A 24,799-nucleotide genomic window follows, 5' to 3' on the forward strand; every position below is an offset into this window, starting at 1 on the left:
CTTCACTTGAGGAGTCAGAATTGAACTGAACTGTAGACAGCCACTGTGTCCAGAGAGTTGAAGAATTAGTCAGTGTAGGGGGAAAACCCCACACATTCGGTATTAGAAATGTTCAAAGTAAAAATAGCCTCCATACTTGGGCTCTGAGAATTCTGATACCCAGAAAAGTCCACTGGGGCATTAGGCAACAAGGACAAGCTCCAGAAAAGCTAAGATTGACTTAGGGTGGGCTGGGGCTACCTAGTCTGTCCAAACAAAACCAAAACAACACTCATATTAAATGAGTGTTGCTGCTAAATACTGCAACCTTCTCACTCTTCACTGGAAAATGCAGGTGATGGGGCCTGTGTGGCAGCTTCGCAGAGTTGTTCAACGTGAAAGCACTTTGAAAATCACAAACTCTATGCAACCATTAGACAGTATGTTTCCACTGTGCATCTAAGGGAGAGCAAACCATGCACACTCACTAAGCCTCTGGGAAGAAGCGAGATTTGTTCAGACCCAGGACTGTAATCCGTTATCCGAGGACAACACACCCTGTGCTAACATCCTTAGGATGGAGCACACTGGGGTGTGCTGACCCTATAAATCCTAGCTTTCCTGTGGACAAAGTAAAGATCTCTCTAGGATACACCTGAGTACATTCCTCCACCAAAACTCTGCCACAGCTTTCTTCCCTTCCCTCTTTCTCATTTTTCAAATGAGTAAAAGGAAAAACATTCTGTATCCCAGGGTCACCGACTTAAGGGGAAAGTTAAACCTTGTGTCACATATATGTTGTACTGCCAATGACTCTCCACAAGGAAAGAGCCAGAGGAACCATTTATTCCATAACCAAGTAGAATGTGCAGTGTGTCTTTTCCCTAACTGAAAAGGCTTTTCCCTTGTTTTAAAAAAGAGAGAGAGTAGTTTACTCCTCAAAGAATATGTAATAGTGCACTAAGAAGTAAGTTGGAAAAGAAAACAATTCAGTAAAATTTGTTTTTCTGAAACCATGTCAAGCTATTCAGAATCAAATGAGAGAGCAACCAAATATGACCACCCTGGATCTGGTATGAGCAAATGCCTGACCACACGGCTAACTGCTTGTGACTTTTCTCCACCTACGACTCCATTCATCCACCTGTCATCCAATGAGTACTGAATGCCTGCCATGTTCTAAACTCATGCTAAGTGCTCAACACACAACTACAGATGATAAACCACACACTTCCTACACGGAGCTTACACACAAGGAGGAGACCATGCTTAGGAAACACTGTACAGCGAGGGCTGTAACAGGGTAAAAGCATCAGTCGCTGGGGGAGTGGGGCCTCCATGGAGGGTTGCTCAGGCTGTGCACTGTGCACAGCCAGCATGTGAGAACAGCCTTCTGCAGAGTCATGCACTCTCATCTGTGTGCAAGTACAGAGGTGGAGACAGGGAGGGCTTCCTGGAAGAAGTCGTGCCTCATTGGAGGTCTGCAGGATGAGTAGTTACCCATCCAGGAGCTAAAGGTGGGGGGAGATGAGGGGGTGGGGAGAGAGGAAGCCATGACCAAAAGGCTATATCACTAGAGGTTTGAAACACAGGATGAGAGTGAGGGACACAGGGATGATGAGGAGGAAGAGGAGGAGCAGGTGGGGCTGATGGCGGGGAGACGGTGGTCAGGATCATATCCAGGTTTCTAGCTTATTCACCAGTGATGCTTCTTGTGGAGCAAGGCACGTTCATAGACAAAGGCTCCTAGTTTTGAATTTGTTGAACGTGAGTTGTTCTGGGACATTCAAGTTCAGGAGGCAGGTGAATATCTGAAGCTAGAGTTCAGCAGAGTGGGCAGGAGTCAACAACAGGGAGACCAAAGCCATGGGTTCAGATGGCATCACCCAAATAATACGCTCACAGGTCAGGCAGAGGGAAGCAGCAAAGGCATCACTGGGGAGGTGAATAGAAAAGAGAGTGATGCTCAGAGGCCCCGAAGGATGGAGCTTTCTGGGTCAAGTAACTGCTGAGATGTCAAGCATGCTGACAGCTGCCAAGTGTCCACAGGGTTAGGTCAAGAGTGACCTTTAGCAGGGCAGTTTGAGGGTGGAGAGGTACAGAATGCAGACTTTGGTGGGTTGCAGAGTGATGGCAAGGTGAGGAAGAAACACCGCAGGCACAGACCAATTTTTCCAAGGAGTCTGTCTGCAAAGGAGAGAAAAGACTAACCAGAGAGACATGGGGTCAGCTGCATTAAGCCTCATCAGCACAAACAAGTCCATCCTCCCCTGAGTAAAGAGCAGGGTGTTGAGAGGCATGCCACTCACATGGTCCTCCCAGTAAGGTGTTGTCACCTCCCCGTTTCTGGGTTATCAAAAGCCAGGGGGCCAGAGCAGGTCAGAACACGGAGGTGGGGGGGGGGTATATGGGGGCCCTCCAAAATCAAATACAAGCAATTTTTAATCACAAATCAATTCTTCAGTGCTTATTTTCCATCTTTTCATACCCATATACTATACAACTCTTTAGAATAGCCTGTTTATCATACCCACGATTGATATTTTTGTAAAGATTTCAAGGGGGCAACTTTGTTCAAAAGGGTTGAAAACTTTCCAGCATTCTCTTTTCTGAAAGTGTTGAGCACCAAGTGAGATATTTTGCATGAACCTCACACATACGTAGAGGTTCTAACCTCCTTAACTACAAGCTTTCATGTATACAAGGCACTTTTATAAGACTGCAGTTTTCCCTGGAGGAGGACAGTGAGGAGCCACCAGCCCACCTACCGCTGGGTGCGTGGACTGCTGCTTCTTAGCCCGTTTTGGTCTTAACTTGGTAAAGTGCTCCAGCTTCCTTCCTTCCTCAGAGGGCAAGTCAGAGATAAACCCTGAGCTCCGCTTCTCTTGTCGGATGGATGGAAAAGGCGGGTCTTCGATATGAATGGGCACTTCTTCTAGGGCTTTATCTAGATCAAATTCCATTTCTAAAAGAAAGCAAAGTCCCAGGCTGAAGATTACTGCATGGATAAAAGTTTGCTAAAAGTAATTTTAAGTCTATCAGGGAATAGCAAACACCCATTCACAAATCACTTAACCCTCTTAACTTAGAGCATCCCTGAGAAGTATCCTTGAAGTGGTCCAAGGTCCTTGTTGAGGGTGTTTCATAGTTATAAGAAAATGACTGACAAAACAGAATACTCACCAAAAGCCCTGGAAACAGGCCGCAGCATTCGGCTGTGAATAGTCTTCCTTTTGGATTTAGGAGTCATCTACCAATAAAATAAAGAAAGTACTTAGACAGTTTTCCCAGAAAACTTGACCTCCAAACTTTAGAAACATCTGGCAGGTATAGGGCGGGGTAGTAACATTAGGGACCAATCGTTTTAAGCTCAGTATTTTACATTTTTAGAGGACAGCTGGTGACCTCTGACAGCCTGACTACGAAGACTAAGCTGAGACATTTCTAAATGTTTGTCATTTTCTCAAATGATACACAGCTCACTTCTTCTTTCCCCCAGGCCTAATCAGTTAAATTCTATTTTTATCGCTAAAAAGGACAATGAACAGTACAAATTTAACTCCCAGCTTCACATGAGGATGTTAAAACAGATACAACGAATAAGAAGGAAAGACTGTAAAAATCAGTTGCTAAAAATTGAAAGCATGATCGTTCACTGTTCATTATCACAGGAATAGCAATGTGAGCAACATCGGACTCTGTCATTTTAATGATTTAAGTTCTTTAACTGCTTTGTTTCACATTTCTTTATATTATGGGTAAAGACCATAAAGACCAAAGAAAGTTGCCATGTCTGTATCTGCTGTCACTTCTCATCTTTGATCCCGCTTGTTCTTTAAAAAAGAGAGACTAAAACCCAAACCATGGCTGAAATTTCTTAAGAGCATTTTTTTTCTAGTATTGGTGTCAACTGTTGATTGTGTAAAGTCAAATCCAAGGAAGACATCAGCATCTCCCTCAACAGAATCACTCCTGTCAAAGCTGGAAGGGACCTTTGTCATCACCTCCACAAACAAATTCTAATGAAGAAACCGAGTCACAGAGATGATAAAGACCACCATTCAAGTGAACAGGAGCAGGGCCAGGGACAGAGCCAGTTATAAAAGTCAGTCCAGCATCCCTCCTACCTCACCACTTGTTATCAGCATACAAATGGATGGCTTTTAGGAATGCTAAATGTTTGATACTAGAAACTAGTATTGGTGAAAACTGAAAGATAACATGACTGAAAGAACTTATTTGTAGACTTTGACTTCACTTAGTAGGTGAAATTTCTAAAGCTTTCTAAAAAAAATCCACAAGGTTGATAACTTTTCTTCAGTTCAAAGAATAAATTTTCTTGTTGATCTTTAAAGCAAAGAGCTTTACAGTTTTGATGATTCTATGCCAGTTTTAATAATAAAACTTACTATTACTTATTACTGAGAGAAAAGGGAGATTAAAAAATGATGAGCAACAGAATTTAAATCTAGACTGGTCTTCCTGAAATATACAATGAAACTAGTAGATTTGGTTCTTTCAAGGTTGTTTTTTTTTTTTCTTTTTTAAAGGCAGACAATCAGAATATCTTTTTATATAGCATAGGCTTTACAGATTCAATAGAAACACAACCAATCTAATGCAACTGGAAAGGAATCCAGTTTCAAGGTAGTTCTCCCCAAAACTGGCCTTGCAGTGGGCTGAAGGCAGCCTCACTAGTCTATTCTTAAGTAAAATCTCTAAAAATAATTTTGAAGGAGACGCAGACGACCAAAATACATGCTGTGTTTAGTCATGAAAACTTCTTCAGTATTTTATCCACTCTGTGCACAACCTTGATAGGCAGAAGGATCAAGAAGCAGACTGGGATACAATTTCCAGCCAATTTGCTTACATAGTCACAGATAAATAGGAAAGTACTTTAAAAATGCATAGCATGGAGACGTCTTCCAATATTTTTCTCTGACTCTTGATTAGATTTATAAGAGAGATTTGTAGGCAAAAATAATCTGGGTCAAGTTTCCCCATTTAGCTTTTATAATGAATACCAAATACATGCAAAACATAATAATGACATTTCAAATATATCATAATTTTTAAATATATAAAATAAATATGGAATTACATATAAGAATACATATATATAATAGATAGCAAAGATAGAAACTAATTTAAAAACTGACGCTGAACTATAAATGGTCATTCAACTCAATCTAATTTTATAGACATATTGAGAAACATAAAAAACCATCATTAGGATTTCTGATGGTTGACATTAATCAAAGGAACCAGTTTGCCTTTCTTGGTCTAGGTTTGCAATGCCTCAAAACCTAGTCTATGAAATCTGAATATCAAAAGCATGCATTCTAATGCATTATCATTACTTTATTTCATATGCTTTTTACAAGAGAATATAACTTCCACTGCATTTCACATAAAACTCTTTATATTTGACACATTTGTGAGTTCTACATTTCTGCCATGTTTGGACAAGACTGACGGCCTTTTGCTAAAATGTGCAGGACTTGCAATCAGGCTGGTTTCTACAATTGGTGTTAAGAATACCACTTGATTTTATATGTTTCTTCTGATGGATGAACTCTTACCATCTCTTTTCTTTCATGAGAAAAAATAAATATGGGTTTAAGTATAACAAGGAAAAAAAGGAAGTTTATTTCCACATATTTTTCTTTCTTTTCTTTGTAATCGTTTCTTCCTTAACAGTTAATGGACAATATGGACTTTCTGGATCTTACTGGCTTATTCCTATGATTCTATTACATATAAACTAAAACAAGAGGAATATAAGAATGAGCTACAATTATCCACCTAAGTGTACATTTAGGAACACACATTGTATGTTTCTCCAGAAACATGGTTTATATGCGCCCTTGCCTCCTCCTCCTCACACCTGTTAGATGAATTGAATCCTGGAAAAAAAAAAATCTGGTTTTACCATCCAGATTTACATTTACTCTCTTCCATTTTTGGACCAAAATAAAAGGGCTACTTTTCTCAGACTATTTTTAGTCCTCATTTACCCTTCCTGGACATTTATCCGTGCCTAAGTATTTTCTGATCAGAGAAATCACAAAGTGCCGAACAAATAAATGGGATCAACAGTGGAAGCAGAAGAGGTACATACACCAAATGGATCCTTCACAAATCAATTTATGATTAACACTGCCAACTATTACTTCAGGCCCAGACAAAATTACTTTGTGAATTTTAAGAATAATAAGCAATTTTCAACATTTACATCCGTGGGAAATATGAGGAAAAATGTGTTAAGCCCTTTCAGTGTAATTTAGAAGGAAGACTCTAAACATAGACTTATTCTGACATGATAAATATCAATAAATCCCCATCATGGCAGACAGTAAATGAAATGAATGGTTCTATTCTCAAAGCATCTAAAAAAAGCAGCACAATACCTATACTGCTTGAAATCTTGCTTATTTGATCCAAATTTTATAATGCATTTATATCTATTCTCCATGTAATTCAATACCCACTTTTACAATAAGTTAAGGATTACTGTAAGAACCCTACAAACACCACCACATATTTTTCCTGTTAAACTCATTTTAACACATAATTCTTGGACATACTAATTTTTTTTAATAAGTTAAATTGTCTCTATCACCAGAAAAATAGGATGGAGTAGTTTCTGTGTTTTACCAAGTTTGTGCAAAGAATAATAATAATAAAAACACTCTCATTCCAACCTCAAAAATCCTTAATTACTTCTCTTTACCTTGAGGTTAAAAAGAATATTTTTAAAAGTTGTAAAGTAGATCAGTAAAATTTGTCTATTACAAGAAGGTATTATGATGCCAATTTTCTACTAATCTGGGAAACAAGTAATATGACAAGAATTAGAAATTTAAACCCTAGAAGTCTAAGTACTCATGGTTTTTGTTTTTTTTTTAAACATGAATGGAATAAGCACTTTTCTCCTTTTCAATGTTCATACCCTCTTCATCAGCACTCTGCTTGCTTTTAGGCACATCCCGGAGAATATTTTTAAATTCACTGCCTGTTTTGCTAAGCTGAACCATCTTGTAAAATCCAGTCTTGTCTCTAAATTGCTGCCTGTTTTATTCCGGATCCACAGATGGATGACGACACTACAGTCTCCTGGGAGATCAGCCAGGCAGCACGGAAGCAAATGGAGCACAAGAATGTAAACTAATACAGCCAGAATCTGCAGAGCCACCAAAAAATACTTACACTTGTACAGCAGAGAGTCTCCATGCAGCAAAAAGAAAGGGAAAAAAATATGAATGGAAGAGAGATAAAGCAGCAGCATTACAAGGAAGGGGGAGGGAGAGACACCATACACAAACAGAAAAGCTACATAAAAAGCCTTCATAGCAAAGGAATGTGGCAAGAATGAAGCCAAACTATCATTAGCGTAAGGCTAGCTTTTCATAAGCTCTTCATAAGCATAATTACAGCTTGAAAACTGCAGAAAACTCTTAAGAGATATTACCTCTTGCCAAGTGCGTGCAAAATGCCATCTACCAACCCCGTAAGGTATTAATCCCATTTGGGAAATGGAGACAGCGTATCTCCAAAGGCATATGGTGGACAGAATGCTGGATGAACATGAGCAAATGCCATGCAGGGTTTGGTTCTTAAGCCACAGGGCTGGTCCCAGCCACAAGGTGGGGACAGTATGCCCACAGGCACATGAAAACCTCCCTTCTTGGGGCTGTCTTTACATCATTATATCCTCCCCACTGTGAGGCAGCAGCTTTGAGTTCTCTCTCCCCCTCAGTCACCAAAGCATTTTAGGCAAGAATCTGATGCCAGGGTCTCACACAGCTACCTACTTAAAGTGTCATTAACACTGATAGTACCTTATACCTTAGTGTGAATTTAGATCACTTTACATTTCACATTAAATCTCTCAAATAATTTTAAAACTTCACTGGTCATCATTACTAACAGTCATTAGGGCATCTTAGCATTCTGAAATTTTATAAAAGAATTTTTAAAAACCTAACAGAACCCCAAAAGTCCTGTTGCAGTATGTCAGGCTTTATGAAAACAATGTATGAAGATGGGAGGAATCTTTTCCAGATTTCCTGAAAACACACTTAGTCCATCAACCTAGGGCTCACTTTTTTCCCTCAAGTTCATTAGTCTGTGTTTGTCAGTTGTTTTCAACTTGCAGCTGGATGAAAATACAGGACTCCTGAACTTGCAAGTGAAAACAGTTGGGTGGTTCACAAAAAGCTTCCCATAACCATCACCACCATTATTATTATCATCATCAGTATTATTTATCAGAAAGGCTTCCATCAGCAAGATCTCAAAAAGTCTCAATCCTCAGACTTCTGATTTCATACTTAGTTAGGCAGCCTTCTTTAAATATACCTCATTTTATGATACTTTAAATTAGATTGCTGATCGCCGAAGAATTGATGCTTTTGAACTGTGGTGCTGGAGAAGACTCCTGAGAGTCCCTTGGACTGCAAGGAGATCCAACCAGTCCATTCTAAAGGAGATCAGTCCTGGGTGTTCATTGGAAGGACTGATGCTAAAGCTGAAACTCCAATACTTTGGCCACCTCATGCGACGAGTTGACTCACTGGAAAAGACTCTGATGCTGGGAAGGATTGGGGGTGGGAGGAGACGGGGACGACAGAGAATGAGATGGCTGGATGGCATCACTGACTTGACGGACATGAGTTTGAGTGAACTCCGGGAGTTGGTGATGGACAGGGAAGCCTGGCGTGCTGTGATTCATGGGGTCGCGGAGTCGGACACGACTGAGCGACTGAACTGAACTGAAATTAGATTGAAAACATCCTTGCCGAATGAAAGGAGAAAAGATAAAAATGTATTTTCAAATATTCCTGAGTTGCCCCAATTAAGGACTCTTGCCCCTGTCTTAACTATACATCCCCTCAAAAGCTTCCTAACAGGCGTGACACTGGATATATACGTACAAGAGTTATAGCTGATGGTTAAGCCCCATAGGTAATTTCAGACTTCCTCTGTGTGAAAGGTTAATTCAACACGACAAGTGCTCTGTCCCAATTATCCCCCTAAAGATCATTATAAGTGAAGGGGAGGAACCTTTCAATTGGTTCAACTTCTAAAGTGACAGGCAAGCAAAAAAAATGTTTCTATGAAGAAGGAAACCATAGCAACAGACATGTCAGCTTTTCAAAGGAATAAAAATCATCAGTTTTCCACTCCTTCTGCACAGCTTTTGGAACTCATTTACCTGTACTGACTTCAGTGTCCCCCCATCAGGGCAAGGGGAAGATTAGTGAGTACAGAGAGGTCACCCTGCCCAAGAGCACACCTCATGCTCAGGGTGCTGTCATCCAAGAACTAAACTCGAATCATGGAAGTTTGATGGCCAAAGGGGAACTTTGGCCAAGGTTTTGGCAAACGCAGACCTAGTTTTCTAGTTTGTGAAATAAACTGTTGTGAAGATTAAATAAGATAATGAATATAAAGTGTTTAGCACATAGCCTGGCATATAAGTGCCAGTCAATGCCCCCCCCCATGCTCCAATAACTGGCAGAGATTATGAAGTTAGTAACATAACATGTTTTCATTCTTCTATTCCCAAGGAGAAAAACTGAGGGGAGAGGGAGAACTCCTAAGCACTAGACTTACAACAGCAAAAGCTGGGAATAATCTAAATGCCTGTGAAACAAGCACATGAAAACCATTTTCATGACACTGACTTTCTGGAAGAATCCAGGCCAACTGTTTCACAGACTCTCTCACATTCAATATTTGTCTGGTTGTTCCCCATAATTAGATTCAGGTAGATGATTTTTCTTTTTTTTAACACAATGCCAGATGAATGATCCTGTGAATGACGGAATGACAACAGGTGAAACCCAGGTCAAGTTGTTCCTCTGTTAGTGACACTAAATTTGATCACTTCAGTAGGGCCGGAACCTCCCGACTCTTCCACTGTAAAGGTACCTTGTCCCTTGGTATTTTGTAAAGGTACTTTGTCTCTTGATAATTAATATTAATTCTACAAGGCGATACTTTCAATTTATGCAGATGAGCCCATTTGTAAATCCCACTGACAATCCTGGCCTGAACGAATGAATGCAAAGGGAGCTATAAAATTGTCACTTTCTACTTTTAACATTATTCCTACATTTTAGATGCCATTCCTCTGTAAGGATCAAATTTCCCTTTTCTAAATCCTCTGTGCCATCCTCTCTTCTTTTCTTAGCATGTCTATATACTTAAGCGCTTTCGTTTTCTTTTTTTTTAAATTAATTCAAAGTATCCTAAACTATTATTGTCATTATTTTTGTTGCAGGGAGTAACCCAGCAGAAGCCATTTTGATCTGGATTTTGTATCCTTTGCAATGATTTGGGTTTAGAGCCAATCCTTGCTTTTTGATTCAAGATAGCCTAGTGTCATGTTGTGCTTTCCTGTGCACTTTTAAAAATGGATAAGGGTAATCCCTGTTTAATGAACTAGATTATAATAATTAAATATTTCCTACCAGATTGTCAGATGCATCAATGTTCAGGGGAACCCAAACTCAGTCATTATTAATATATACCCTCAAATATCTAACCAAACAGTATCATCACGTCTGTGGTTTAAAAAGCAATTTTTATGCATGTCTACTTGTTAAAGTTTGAGGCGGTATAAATCTTTCTGAGAAAATGAGATACCTAATCCTTCCCATGATGACTGCTGGAGAGCAACAATCTTTAATATCTAGGAAGAGTAGGTATACAGAAGCCATAACTCTGAGAGAACTGTAATAAATCAATGGACAAAAGGAAGAAGGATGTGTAGAGATTTACTGAGGCGCCACATTTCCTACTGAACGTGGTATTAAATCCAGCTATTCACATCACACTCATTAACTTTTATATCCTGAATTTCATTTCATATAAAAGTTAAAATGGCCTCATGATGTTAAAAACAATTCGGGGAGCTGTACTGATGAGAAACTGCTGTGAAGATGACAGTCAAGTACTATTTTTAAATGAACATGGTTCATTTCCTTATTTTCTAGATCTGCACAATTTTTTTTTTCAATATAAGAAAATTAAATCTTTACCTTTTGTCATGTTTTCTCCTGAAAATAGGAAACACCTCACTTTTTATTCATTTAACTAATCTTACAACGATGGGAAAGTGAAATTTCACACTTGAATGTTTTCTTTAGAAAATGGATATAATTTAATACATTTTTCTTAAGAGTAGGCCAAAGAATGAAACCACCTGGCACCAATTTGAAGCAAATCTCTTACCTGGAGACCAAGTGCTAGCGCTGATGGGCACAGAAGCACAATGCTTATTAACACAAGCATCTGGTAGATGCCCCTTGTAGCATTATGGTAAGAAAGAAAGTGGGAAAATATCTTAAGTACTTAATTGCACCTGTTAACCATAATGTTATTCCAGTAGTTATAAAAAGCTGAATAATATTTTCAAATGATCTTTATAGTAAAAGAATAAACTATGGGGGAAAATCACACTGAGTATTATACTTAAAAGAGATATTTTAAGTTTAGATTTTTGGAAAATCCACATCATAATGGAAGGCAAGAATAGGGAAAACAGGAAAAAAATGCTCTCCTTCAGAATGGATACCAGCTCAGTGACATCATGATGAATAATCAAAATAAGCTTAAAATGCTTAATGTAATGCATTTGCTCTGTACACAGAACATGAGCTCCAGGTAGATGACAAAAATAGTTAACATCAAGTCCAACCACCACAAACCAGGTTAAATCCTACAACAATTTGCCTTACTGCTTTAAAAAACCTGAGTCAGGTAAACTCTAGTAGCACCAGGTAAAAAGAATAGATGATGATTTTAGAGGAGGATCTCAAACCCTGAGAGGATTCTGACTGGAGGGCTGTAGTAATCAATCAGTAATCAGGAGGCCTGATTCTCACTGGATCTCATGGATGGATGGATGGATAGAAGGAAGGAAACTCTTAACACTTCAAATCTAAATAGAACTTCAGGTAAAAAAGATGTATTACCACTCAAACTCTGAAAAATCTGTTCTGGCTTGGAACATGCTCAGTTTAACTCCTTTGATTACCATCCCTTCTGAATGGATTCTCAAAGTAACACTCTCTAAATTGCAGATCCATTATTTTGAAATGTAGTCATATGTGGAGCATGGAAGTTAAATTTTTGGTCTCATTTCCAAGTGTGATTTTCAATATGAAGTGCAGAATGATTTTCTTCAGCACACACACAGACATATATATATTTAAACCACATACTTTATATTTTGATTTCACTAAAGAATAGGCTTGTGATAAAGGTTTCCCCTCAGTCCTGAGATGAGAAATCCTTCATATCAAATTCCAGCAGTGACAATGGTTTCCCCTGAGGTACGTTTAGGGAAACTGAGAACTTGGATAGGGCTTCCCTGATAGCTCAGTTGGTAAAGAATTTGTCTGCAGTGCAGGAGACCCAGGTTCGATTTCTGGGTCAGGAAGATCTGCTGGAGAAGAGAATGGCTACCCACTCCAGTATTCTTGGGCTTTCCCTGTGGCTCAACTGGTAAAGAATCCACCTGCAATGCGAGAGACCTGGGTTTGAGCCCTGGGTTGGGAGATCCCCTGCAGAAGGGAAAGGCAACCCCACTCCGGTATTCTGGCCTGGAGAATTCCATGGACTATTCATTGGGGCCGCAAAGAGTTGGACATGACTGAGTGACTTTCACTTTTCACTTTCTCTGAATTTCCACACATGACTTAAAGAATGAAGATTAACTCATGCCAACCCCAATTAGTGTTTCTAAACAATCAATAGAATAATTAAGAGATTTAGATTAAGTCACTGAGGCTCTTGAGTCTAGCCAACTTCTACTTAGATGATCCAAAGTCTGAGGCTGAGTTCTGTGCTCCTTTTCCTTCCTTACCCACCTTAGATTTTAAGTTACTTCTGTCATTCCCAGATTTCAGCCCGAGACACTCCATCCCACTCATTCCCTCCTTAGCAAGCCTTGATTTTCAGGAGGTATTTGGCTAACCCTCCAATTTTCCTAGTCAAGACGGAAAACTGTCCACTTGAAAGTTAAGGCCAGCAGCATGGTCTGAGTAGGCAGGACTGAATTGATGGTGATCATGTGTGTTCTCTGTATGCCGCTTCTAGAAGCAGAAGCCCTCTTTTCTTTTTGCTGCTTGTTCCCATCAGTTCAGATACTTACAACTCTAGTCATTGCTTGCCCTAGTGTTTGAAGAGGTGTGGATTTGCTACCATAGACCAGAATCCCTCCCAGTTCACTAAAAGGAAAAGTAAAACTCTGGAAGGACAGACTAACCTGCAGTCAGAGACACCAAACACCAAACTCTCTTGGTGCAAACCCTCCATGAAAAGGCTCTTCCCCAACACAACCCTCCCTGGACCTTTCCGTCTAGTGACCTGGTCTATCCCGAAGACCAGGGATGCAGCAGAGAGGGTGGGGGCTTGGTAACTGGATCATTTGGAGTTGAGCCCTCCACTCTGACTACCTTTAAACCAGCAGGATGATATGGGGCAAGTGTAATAACGTCTCTAAGCTCTGAGATTCTCATCTGAAAAATGAGTTAAAACAGTTAACCAGATGTGGCTGTGGAGACAAAGCACTGCGCATGACACAATAGGTACATGGTTTTCTCCTTGTTTTCCTATTCAGTTTTCAAAGAGCTTGGATCACTGATGCAACCTATAACATTCTCATTAACAGAACCTGTTAATGTTCTGTTTTAGATAGACAGTGGATATACAACTGAGATGGTTCTGTTCTGTTTTAGATAGACAGTGGACATACAACTGAGATGACCAATAGCCAGATGAATATACACATCTGTAACTCACGGTAAATTGAGGTAAATGTCATGAATGTAGAAGAAAAGTCCTTACAGAGCTAAAGGGGCAGCGATCAGCTGAGGGACAGTGTTTGGTGAGTGCCTCTGTGCCAAGGCTGTGCATGGCTCACCTGCCAACTTAGCCCTGGCTACTGAGACGCCCCTATGACTCCCTACTGGATGTCTCAGCCAGGGCCTTGCAGACGCTTCATCCTCAACATGATCAAAACAGAACTCACTAATGTCTTTTCTGCCAAAATCTGCCCTTTCTCCCACACACCTAACCTTCAGTATTGCCTTAAAAATAAATACACAATATATAAACTAGTAAACCCTTAGCGAGCTCCGTAAGGCTCTTTAGGATATGGCTTCCAGCCTCCTCACCGCTCCTCTCTGCCACCCTTTATTCCCATCATACCATAATCCCACAATAGTTCCTCAAATCGTGATGCTGTCTCCTCATTCCAAGCCTCTGTGCGTCGTCTTCTCTCTGCTAAATTTACTTACTCATTTTCCTCCCAGCCAACTTCTTCAAATACCATCTCTTATTATATCATCAGTTACTAAGGGCCTATTATGTGCCAAGCATGATGCTTAGAAATGCCTCCTGGAAGCCTTCCTTGACAACACCCCTCCCCCAGGCTGGGCGGGGCACCCCTTCTCTGTGCTTCCATAGCAACCTGCACAGCCCTATCAGAGCCCTTTCCCACCATATCTCACATTTCACTGTATTAATGGAAAGCCATCTCAATCCTGGAGAAGGAGATGGCAACCCCTTCCAGTACTCTTGCCTGGAAAATCCCACGGATGGAGGAGCCTGGTAGGCTACAGTCCATGGGGTTGCCAAGAGTTGGACACAACTGAGCGACTTCACTTCACCTCAATCCAAAAGGGAGCTGAGGCTCATGCAGAACAGCAAGTTCTTTTTTTTGTAGTTGTTTTGCTTTTATTTCTTGGCTGTAGCAGCATATGGGATCTTAGTTCCCCGACCAGAGATTGAACCTGTGCCCCCTGCAACGGAAGCGCAGATTCTTAATCACTGGACCATCAGGGAGGCTCCATGTTTTTAATGAGTAAGCTAGGATAAAGAAGAGAGGAAATGAAGCCAGAATACAACAACCTATACTTCTTTAGGCTTCCGTTCCATTCCGTCGCTCAGTCGTGTCCGACTCTTTGCGACCCCGTGGACTGTAGCCTACCAGGCTTCTCCGTCCATGGGATTCTCCAGGCAAGAATACCGGAGTGGGTTACCATTTCCTTCTCCAGGGGATCTTCCCAACCCAGGGATCGAACCCGGGTCTCCCGCATTGGAGGCAGATGCTTTAACCTCTGAGCCACCAGGGCTTAGAACCCTTTTAAATAGGTCAATGCACACTGGGCTCTGAGCCTCTCAACTTGCAGAACAAAAGGCAGGCACAAGTCATAGGAAAATTCACTGTGTCTATGCGACACAGCAAGCTAACAGCTCCGGGTTTTCACTCCTCTTGACAAAGACCTGCAATTTCTTCTGCATGGATGTGCAACAAGGCATCAGGGGATGAAGCTGAACAGTGCCCGCAACAGTGGTACAGATGGCATAAAGAGCCTGTAAGGTAATGAGTTTTATAGGGGTATTTATTAAAGCTGCCCTTCATGAAAGTCACTGACATGATGCGGAAGCACCGCACAGTAAAAGCAATGCTGTAAGACCCCAAACAATAGCAAATGAAGGGGCTGAGTCTACTCTACAGAGACCCTCCAAGGCACCACACCTGTATCTCTGTGAAGGCCCTTCTCAGTCCTAAAGGAATGAGATCTAGAATGTGCTTCTGGGATTTCCTCAAAGGGTTGTCAAAAAAGGAAAAAAAAAAACCTACTAGAAACTTTAAGGAATGTATATTTTAGCTGGATTATACAGATAGCTCAGTTGGGAAAGAATCTGCCTGCAGTGCAGGAGACCCAGGTTCAATTCCTGGGTTGGGAAGATCCCCTGGAGAAGGATGGCAACCCAGTCCAGTATTCTTGCCTGGAGAATCTCATGGACAGAAGAGCCTGGTGGGCTACAGTTCATGGGGTCACAAGAGTCGGACACAACTTAGCGACTAAACCACCACCACCACTACTACAGATGGTATTACAGTGCTGAATTTTAAAACCTGGAAATTAAGAGGTTTTCATGTATTGCTTTCTAGTAGTTAAAATCTAAACCTCCATTTCCCCAAAATGTTATCACTATGAAAAGGACATTACAGAATAAAGTAAAATTATAAAAGGAAACAATTAGGACTTGAACAACCTTCTGTGCACAACATCAAAGCAACTAATTTTAAATGAGATATTGACTTAATAGTCTGTGCTTGGCAACACTGCTAATCGATTAGTTCAATTAACAACTGTTGGTACATGAAAATGAGGTGATTTGTTTAAAAACAAAATGGCATGTTGACCAAGACAAATGGATGTTCACTGAATTTTAATCTATGCTAAAAAGCTTAAAATTATATATGGATATTTGTTAAGGGAAAATAATTGCTATTTTGTCATTGGAGCAAGGATTCACGAGATGTATTCTGTAACAATTCAAGCCTTTTAAAATTGTTTTCCTAGGAAAGAGCTGTAAGCAGACTACCTGTTCCTCTGTATGAATATATTTTGATTTAAAACAGGTATGACAGTCATTAAAATAATTGAAAGAAGTACATACAATTAGTGAGCTACTTCTGCCTAAGGAGAAGACACTGGCTCTTCACCACTTGGCACATCATCTGAAACCTAAAACTTCTGCAATTTTTTAAGGTTGGAAACTATATATAGCGACAAATTAAATATGTAGAGATTGCCAGTCAGTAGAAGGAGAACTGTATCCCTTAATACCCTCAAAGGCCAATGACAACACAGTTGAAAGATACGATGGGGAGTAGTGATTTCCTAAGAGGACCTGATGGCAGGAAAAGAACAGATGGTCTATGGACAATAAAGATTCTAAGTAAATACACATTTTAGCTTAACACACAAGGCGTGTGTGCTGAAATGATAAGGGGCATATAGGAAAACTAATTAATCACTGTCACCAACAAAATTACACATGGAGAGGCACAGAATGTTCGAGGTAAGCCAAAAGTGCACAGACTCATTTCTCACAACTGGATAGCAATTGAGAGAGTCAGATTTTTGACACAGTTGTTTCCAGTAATGTTTAAAAACGATAAGCTTACATTTATGGTGAAATGACACACATTTTTCACTGTTTCTATTCACATATTAATTTAGTATAGAATCAGTAAGCAGATATTTTGCATAAAACAATGCAGTCTATTTAAATCTAGCTTGGAATTTAATTCTGATTGTCAGAAATATAGATATGAAATCAATATATAGATTATAGCAGATTGGTTGAACATGCAATCCCACATGCCCTGCTTCAGGGTGACCTCAGATCACCTGACCAAGTTAATGTTTTCATGCCTAAGTTTCCTCATCTGTTAAACAGAAGATATTAACACCACCTATCATTCACAGGTTGTCATGAGAATTAAGCTGGTTACTATTTATGAAGAGTTCAGTGCCTAGCATGTCATAGGTGCTAGGTAAGTGCAAAATAAATAAATAGGAAGATTTTTCAAGTCATGTGATTCTCAACCCTGGAGTTAAAGGGTTATTAGAATTTCTGGGACTATGAGAAGGGACACAGGATGAAAAATTCTGCAAGTTATTCAATAGTTCTTTTTCTACCCGTCCCTCCTCCCTACCGGGTAAACTAAATTACCTCTTCATTTCTTCCTAGTTGAAAGGGAAAAAAAATTATTTGGAGACTAAGTTTTAAGAAATGATTCTTCTTTCTGCCATTTTGTTTAAACAGCTTTTTTCTTCAATTTTATGAAGTGAAGGTTAATTAGAAGCTCTCAGTCATCTTCCCCACAGAAACAGGCCTCATCAAGTCATTCAGTCTCTCCTATTTCAGCCCTCAAAATGTAAGTTTAATAGGTGTTGACTAAGTGAAGAACTTCCTTCTAAGAGGTCAATCATTGCTTCCACCTCCATGAAGACAATCCTTAAACTCTAATATGCATTTCAACGTTTAATTTACAGCTCTGAACCTTCCCTAGTGTGATGATAACTTGGTTCTTTAAAGAGACTTACACACTGAAATGGAATTGACTTTTGGACCAGGAAGAAATGGAAGAAAACATAAAGATAAACAGGAAGAGGGGGAAAAAAAGAGAGAGAGAGATGCCCAGAATCTCCACTATGTCTGTTAAAGAAATGTTCAAAAATAGATGTAGTAGATATCACGAACGTCACAAACAGAAAACACCAGGATCTGTTAACAGTCTGTTAACTATAAGCAGAAGGCTGGTGATGAGTCAGGTACTTTGGAATGTCCTGGGGGGATATCTCAGGGCTGTGGGCTACAAATAAACATTTTAGGTAATAAAGTTACAGCATCTTCCAGAGCAGTCACATTCAACAGGGCTCTAGCTCCATGTGTGGCACAAAGGTTATAGGCATGCACTTAGATGCTTCTGAGAATTTTCTATACAACAGTTTATCTTGTGTCCCAACTTCCTGGATCACTTAATATCTATCTAAATGTTGCCAAAGAAAATGTACAGGCTCATTTAGAAAAGCATTACAAATTCAATGTCTCTACCTTTACAGTATATACTTCAGTTTTTATTTTAAGTGGCACTACGTGAGGATCACAACTTGAAATATTTGGTAGTAGATGTCAATGAGAAACAAAAATGATTTGTTTCTTTGATTATGAAAGGTGGAAGTGCAAACAATTTAAAAAGGTAAATCTCATGCTCGACTCTTTTCCAATCAGCTGTGAGTTCGCAACACTAGTTCAGGGTAAGAATTCCAGAGCTTAGCAAGTTGATTTTCTTTAGAATACTGATCCTTGCACCTGGGGTAATTGCCACTGTGAAAACGGGAGTATCTTTGGGTGGCCTGGACCCAAAGGTTAGGCTGAGAGTAGAAAGGAAATCTTTACAGCACAAAATCCATTGACTTGCACTTTCTACACAAAAATGTTCATTTTCATTAAACACCACCAAACTTAGCTCTGGTTTTTGGCTACTTACCAATTCATTAGCCTTGTTAAAACAATGATTAAAGACATAATTTTTAGAACTGGAAAAAAATGCTATTTTTATGGCTTAAAAATTCTGCCCAAGTATTTGTTTTCTTTATAGAGAGCTCTGCCTTGTCTCAAAAAGATACTCCACACCACAGGCCCTGTTTCTGGTCCTAGTATTCAACAGGCGCTTATGTCTGGAATGGCCGTAACTGCTTGCCTCCCAGCCACCTGAATCAAGAAAATACCGCCCTTCTAACTTGGATCATCCTTAGAGTGAAGGACAAAGAGATCCCTATCTGCTCCTGCCTCTTTCTGTGTTATGGCAACCAGACCATTCTTAGAAAATGAAAGCGACTCAGGGCTGGGTATGCCTTGCGCTATGGTCCTCATGGTGGTCATGCATCTGGGTTTTTTAAGTACAAACAAACTTCCAGTTATAAGTCCTGGTGATATAAAGTAGAGCATAGTGATTATGGTTAACAGTACTGAATTGCATATTTGAAAGTTGCTAACATCACTGCGGATGCTGATTGCAACCATGAAATTAAAAGATACTTACTCCTTGGAAGGAAAGTTATGACCAACCTAGACAGCATATTCAAAAGCAGAGACATTACTTTGCCAACCAAGGTCCGTCTAGTCAAGGCTATGGTTTTTCCCGTGGTCATGTATGGATGTGAGAGTTGGACTGTGAAGAAAGCTGAGCCCTGAAGAATTGATGCTTTTGAACTGTGGTGTTGGAGAAGACTCTTGAGAGTCCCTTGGACTGAAAGGAGATCCAACCAGTCCATTCTAAAGGAGATCAGTCTTGGGTGTTCATTGGAAGGACTGATGCTAAAGCTGAAACTCCAATACTTTGGCCACCTCATGCGAAGAGTTGACTCACTGGAAAAGACTGATGCTGGGAGGGATTGGGGGTGGGAGGAGAAGGGGTGACAGAGAATGAGATGGCTGGATGGCATCACCGACTCGATGGACATGAGTTTGAGTGAACTCCGGGAATTGGTGATGGACAGGGAGGCCTGGCGTGCTGTGATTCAAAGGGTCACAAAGAGTCAGACACGACTGAGCAACTGAACTGAACAGAATAGATTATAAAAGTTCTCATCACAAGGAAAAAAATTATAACTATATGTGGAGATGATGTCAACTAAACCTGTGATAATCATCCCACTATATATATATATATAGAATCATTAGGTTGTATGCCTAAAGCTAATACAATGTTAAATCAATTGTATCTCAATAAAATTAAATTGCAAAAAATGATCCTATTCCTCCACTCTCACCCCACCCACTTTACTTAAGGAGAACAACTTCTTCTCCTTTCAAGTAACAAAAGCAAATTAGTCAATCAAACAAAACTTATACAAAAACCAAACTTATACAATTAAAACCATCCTTACAGGAGCTAAGCCAATCTTTCTTAACCAATAACTTTATCATCCAAAACCGCATAACTTCTAAACTCAACAAAATACATTTTACTAACTCATGTTTCCTATACCCCTTTCCAACTCACACAGAACCAGATAATTTGGGCTGGAAACATGATATGTAGAGTTAATTTTTAATTCAAATATTTTTCCTATTACTCTTTTTCTTTTAGGGTTAGCCTAAGTTGGGAAATCCCATGGAGAAGCCTGGCAGGCTATAGTCCATGGTGTCCCAAAAGAGTCAGACATGACTTAGTGACTAAACAATAGCAAAGAACTTCCTAGAATAATTACGCTATAACATAGTGTCTATTGCCTCAAAATGTAAACAAAATTTAAAATTCTTATTAAACTTACACTTTATAACATACTAGACAAGCAACTTTTTAAAAACTTGGTGTAATTCCTTCCACATAGACCAAATATATTTATATATTTATACAGTTAAATGGAAAATTATTTATCATCTTTAGTTATACTTGAAATCTAAGATTTATTTTAGGCTTTCTTTGCCAGTCTCCTTGTATATCATAAGGTTTTATCTGGAGGGCATTTAACTATTTTATTCACAGATTTTAAAAGATGATAACAATAGTTTATATGGAAGCCCAGGTGGCTCAGTGGTAAAGAATTTGCCTGCCAATGCAGAAGGGCCAGGTTCAATCTCTGGGTCAGGAAGATCCCCTAGAGAAGGAAATGGCAACCCACTCGAGAATTATTGTCTGGAACGTCCCATGGACAGAAGAGAGGAGTCTGGCGGGCTACAGTCCATGGGGCCACAGAATCAGACATGACTGAAGCAACTTAGCATGCACGCATGATTCCTTTACGATGGCTATGTTGAAAAATTACTAAAATCAGAAGCTGATGTAGAAACATTTGGGCACATAAGTAGACCAAACCTAGTCTCACCAACACCCTCTTGGATTATAAGAAATTACTAAAAATGAGTATTGTAGTAAAACATAAAAACACTAAATATGGAGAATGAAAATATACAGAATACAGAGGTATATACAACTATTTGAATGGTAAAATGAGAATTATACTAACAACACAAATTTTACAATAATAATATAAAAACTGACATCAAATTATCCCCAGAAAAATGAGATATCATAAAACTGAATACTCTAGCTTTATAGCCAGATGGATGCACAAAGCAAATGCACCATATTCCAGCTTCTAAAATATATCAAGTCAATGGCAGAGAATAGGAACTCAACAGGAAATGCAGATCTAAGAGTGTACCCCAAAATTATGTAAAGAAAAAACAGAAGGAAGCAGAACATTAAAAAAAAGAAAGAAAAGAAAACCTATAGGACCAACAAAGAGATACTCACCCTTACATATTTTATTTGGGAAAAAGTCCTTCCCCAAATTTTTGTTGAAGGCTTATTTATTTAAAGATATTTTCCTGTCGCAAATGACTCTTAAAAGGTAAATAAATTATTTCTTCTAATTTAGGAGTTTTGTCCCACTGTGGCTACAGGGGGAGATATCCAACTTTTATGTGCACTGCAATTTTCACAAGTTTTCTTTTTTGGGGGGAGGTGGGAGGGTGGTTGGATGGGTAGAGGTACGCTTTAAGAAAAGTTTTACAAAATTACAAATAAAGTGAGTTAGAGGACCTTCGTGGGAACCTGAAGGCTTAGGCTTTATCAACTTCATTAGTAGACCAGACCCTGTACAGCAACAAGTTCTTGAAAGAACTGTCTTTGCGGGGAAGTTTTATTTGGTCTGGTTTATAAAGGTGAGATTTTCTTTTTTTTTTAAAAGACAGTAGCAAATCCAGTGAAGCAGATAATGGTGTGGCCAAAGGCTGTGTCTTACCATACAGGTATCCAGATCTTCCAAACGCTCTATCTCCGTGAGCTCCTCCACCGTGATGATGGAGCGTTTAACCGGCTTCTCCTCAGCAAGCTCCATCTCCAAGGAATCTTGCTGAAGAAGGGTCTTGCCACGTCTGCTGAAATGGTCAGCCTAGAGAATCAAGACAACCAAGAGAGGCCAACTGAATTCCAGCACATACCTTCCATAAGAGGGCGCTATGAAGAATAATGTCTACACCTGGTTAATGGCAACTGGATAAATTCATGCTGGAGTTAAGTTACCTATTTTATCATCTGTCTTTGGAAGGTGGAGTATTTTAAACAAAAATGACAAAACCTCCTTCCAAACATCTTTTGAGACTTTACTTAAAAGGTAATTCATACATCTTTGCCACGTTCATGTAGATATGCACCAAGTAGGCACATATTTTGTTTTCTAAAAGATTACTACAAACATTTGCAGGAGGCTGATGTGATTTTTTTCAACTTTCAATCTTCAATACAATCATAAAATTATATCCATCAGGAGGCCCTCCAGCCTTCTATACAGAGAAGCTACCTTTAGTTACACAATGTTACTAGTGTACAGAAGATTCAGTTCTAGTCAATTTGCTCTTATGATAAGCATAAAGTAAATTAAAAGTGAACCATAATATTGTTGCCATCAACATTACTGGTGGAAATATAAGAGAAATTTAAACCAGAAAAATAACTTACACTGGGAAAATGAGACCACTTAGTATAAAAGAAAATAGGAGGTGTTCTTTTCATTTTCATTGCATATTTCCTTAGAAAGAATTTCTATGTTTAGTGCTCAAAAGTACATAATGAGAAATAAAATGATTCCAACCTCCCTTATTATTAAAAGGACCAAAAGGAAAGAAACTGCTAACAAATTTTTAATTATTACTAGCTTTCTTTGTTTTCATGTAATTATTATCATATTTTATGTGACATTAATTACCAATGCTATGCTTTAGATAAACCTAAAAAAGTGGTAAGAGATGAAACAAACTGGGCTGAAATTAATAAGCTCTAGTGCTGAGCTGATTCATCACCAGGAGCTCTGCAAAGATGAGAACCAGTTGACAATTCCATGGAACCTTTGGGAACATTTCTAAACTTAAGTTGGAGAAAAACAATGTTATTGGACTGTCTTTGAAAGTAGTGTTTCATTTTGAAGATACTATTTCTTTCATTTAGCAGTTACGCTCTTGTCTTACTATCCAAATAGTAAAAAATTCAAAACAAAAGTGCATTCACACAATTCTTTTTTGCTTATGAAAAGAAAATTTCAGTACTCTGAGTTACCAACTTCTTCAAAGCTCAAAAGCAAAAACAGCGAAAAAAATTCAAACTTTCAGTGTAGTTCTCATGTGCAGTCACACTGATACAACATCTAGTATTTGCATCTTCAAGTAGGTATTTTGAGGCCATCCCGAGAGCTATGGTTATCAACAAACTATTTCTATAAAGGATGTTTTGTTGATTTTGTTTCTGCTTATTAAAAAAAAGCTTGAATTGTGATCTCTTGACAAGGTTATAGCTGTTTATCATGCCATGAACTATAAACTAGAGCTTCTTAAAATCTCTGGGTGATGAATCAGTTTTAAACTTCCAATTTGCCATAAGCCAATATATTGACAAAAATTGATAATAAAAAACATTTGATAATAAAAAATTTTAAATAACATGTGTTTGGATATTATTGCCACGTCAAATTGCTCTAGAAGTTTCTTCACACTTCCTCTTAGTTTCTGAACTTACCTTGTTATGGACTAGTAACCCTTCATTAGCAGGCCAGCTCCAGTCCATAGGCAATTCTTTGAATAGCTAGAGATGTCTATCTTATCTTTTAGATTTTAGAGAAGAGTCATATATTTTTCTCAAATGAATTTTTCAAAATACTCCTTTTGTCTGCCTCCTCCTCAGAAGCTGTTGCTGCTCCTGTTATTTCCAGTGTTCGCCACCATCACTCAACAATTCATTGCCATAAAACTGAGTATCTTCAGCCTACACAATCAACTTGAAATTTTTCTCTGGAGAAAATATTGTCATAACTTATTTGGGAGATTTCTACTGCATCATAACACTAGTATTTTTGAGACACAAAGCATAGCCAGTTATAAAACCATCTGTGCCTCAGAGTTTGAGAAACATGAAGTTTCTGATACATTTTCATATGCACTGATACCAGAAATATTTCTACTGAGTTTCTACCTTGATGTGGAACCAGTCTGTAGATGAAGAAAATTTTTTCACCTTGGTTATATCCAAAGGCCCAGTTAGACACTCGATGGTTATCATTCGCTAGAATATGTCCATTTAATTCTTTCACTCTTTGGACAATTCATTTCTGTCATGTTTTTAAGAATATTCTGTTATCAAATAATCATATCAGAGATCAACAAGCACAGATAGATTAAATACAGGTGAGCCCTGAACAATGCAGGTTTGACACATGCGGGCCTACTTACGTGAGAATGTTTTTCAATAGTAAATATTGTAATACTATACAGTCCGGGTTGGTGGAATCCTCAGATGTGGAGAGTCAACTATAAGTTATACATGGATTTTTGACCACAGGGAGGGTCTCTGCTCCTAGCTCCCAGTGTTGTTCAAGGGTCAACTATAATCTTTAAAACGAAGCTCTCAATTTTAGACTTCAGTCCCAATATCATC

At 39.0% G+C, this 24,799-nt stretch overlaps 1 protein-coding gene across 5 annotated transcripts in view; it reads right to left on the reverse strand.

The window, feature by feature from the left end:
- The window catches only part of CARMIL1 (capping protein regulator and myosin 1 linker 1), a 313,940-nt gene that overhangs the window by 26,453 nt on the left and 262,688 nt on the right, over positions 1–24,799 (reverse strand). For all 5 annotated transcript variants that reach the window (XM_088831520.1, XM_055407125.2, XM_055407124.2 and 2 more), the window contains 3 exons: positions 22,119–22,268; positions 3,163–3,229; positions 2,748–2,944 (listed from right to left, as the gene is read on the reverse strand). In XM_088831520.1, the coding sequence (XP_088687646.1) occupies positions 2,748–2,944; positions 3,163–3,229; positions 22,119–22,268 (414 nt within the window). The remainder of the gene's footprint in view (positions 1–2,747; positions 2,945–3,162; positions 3,230–22,118; positions 22,269–24,799) is intronic.

This window comes from Moschus berezovskii, chromosome 23 (genome assembly GCF_049115385.1).
Source record: "Moschus berezovskii isolate FMDL1 chromosome 23, NW_MosBer_1.0, whole genome shotgun sequence".
NCBI lineage: Eukaryota > Metazoa > Chordata > Mammalia > Artiodactyla > Moschidae > Moschus > Moschus berezovskii.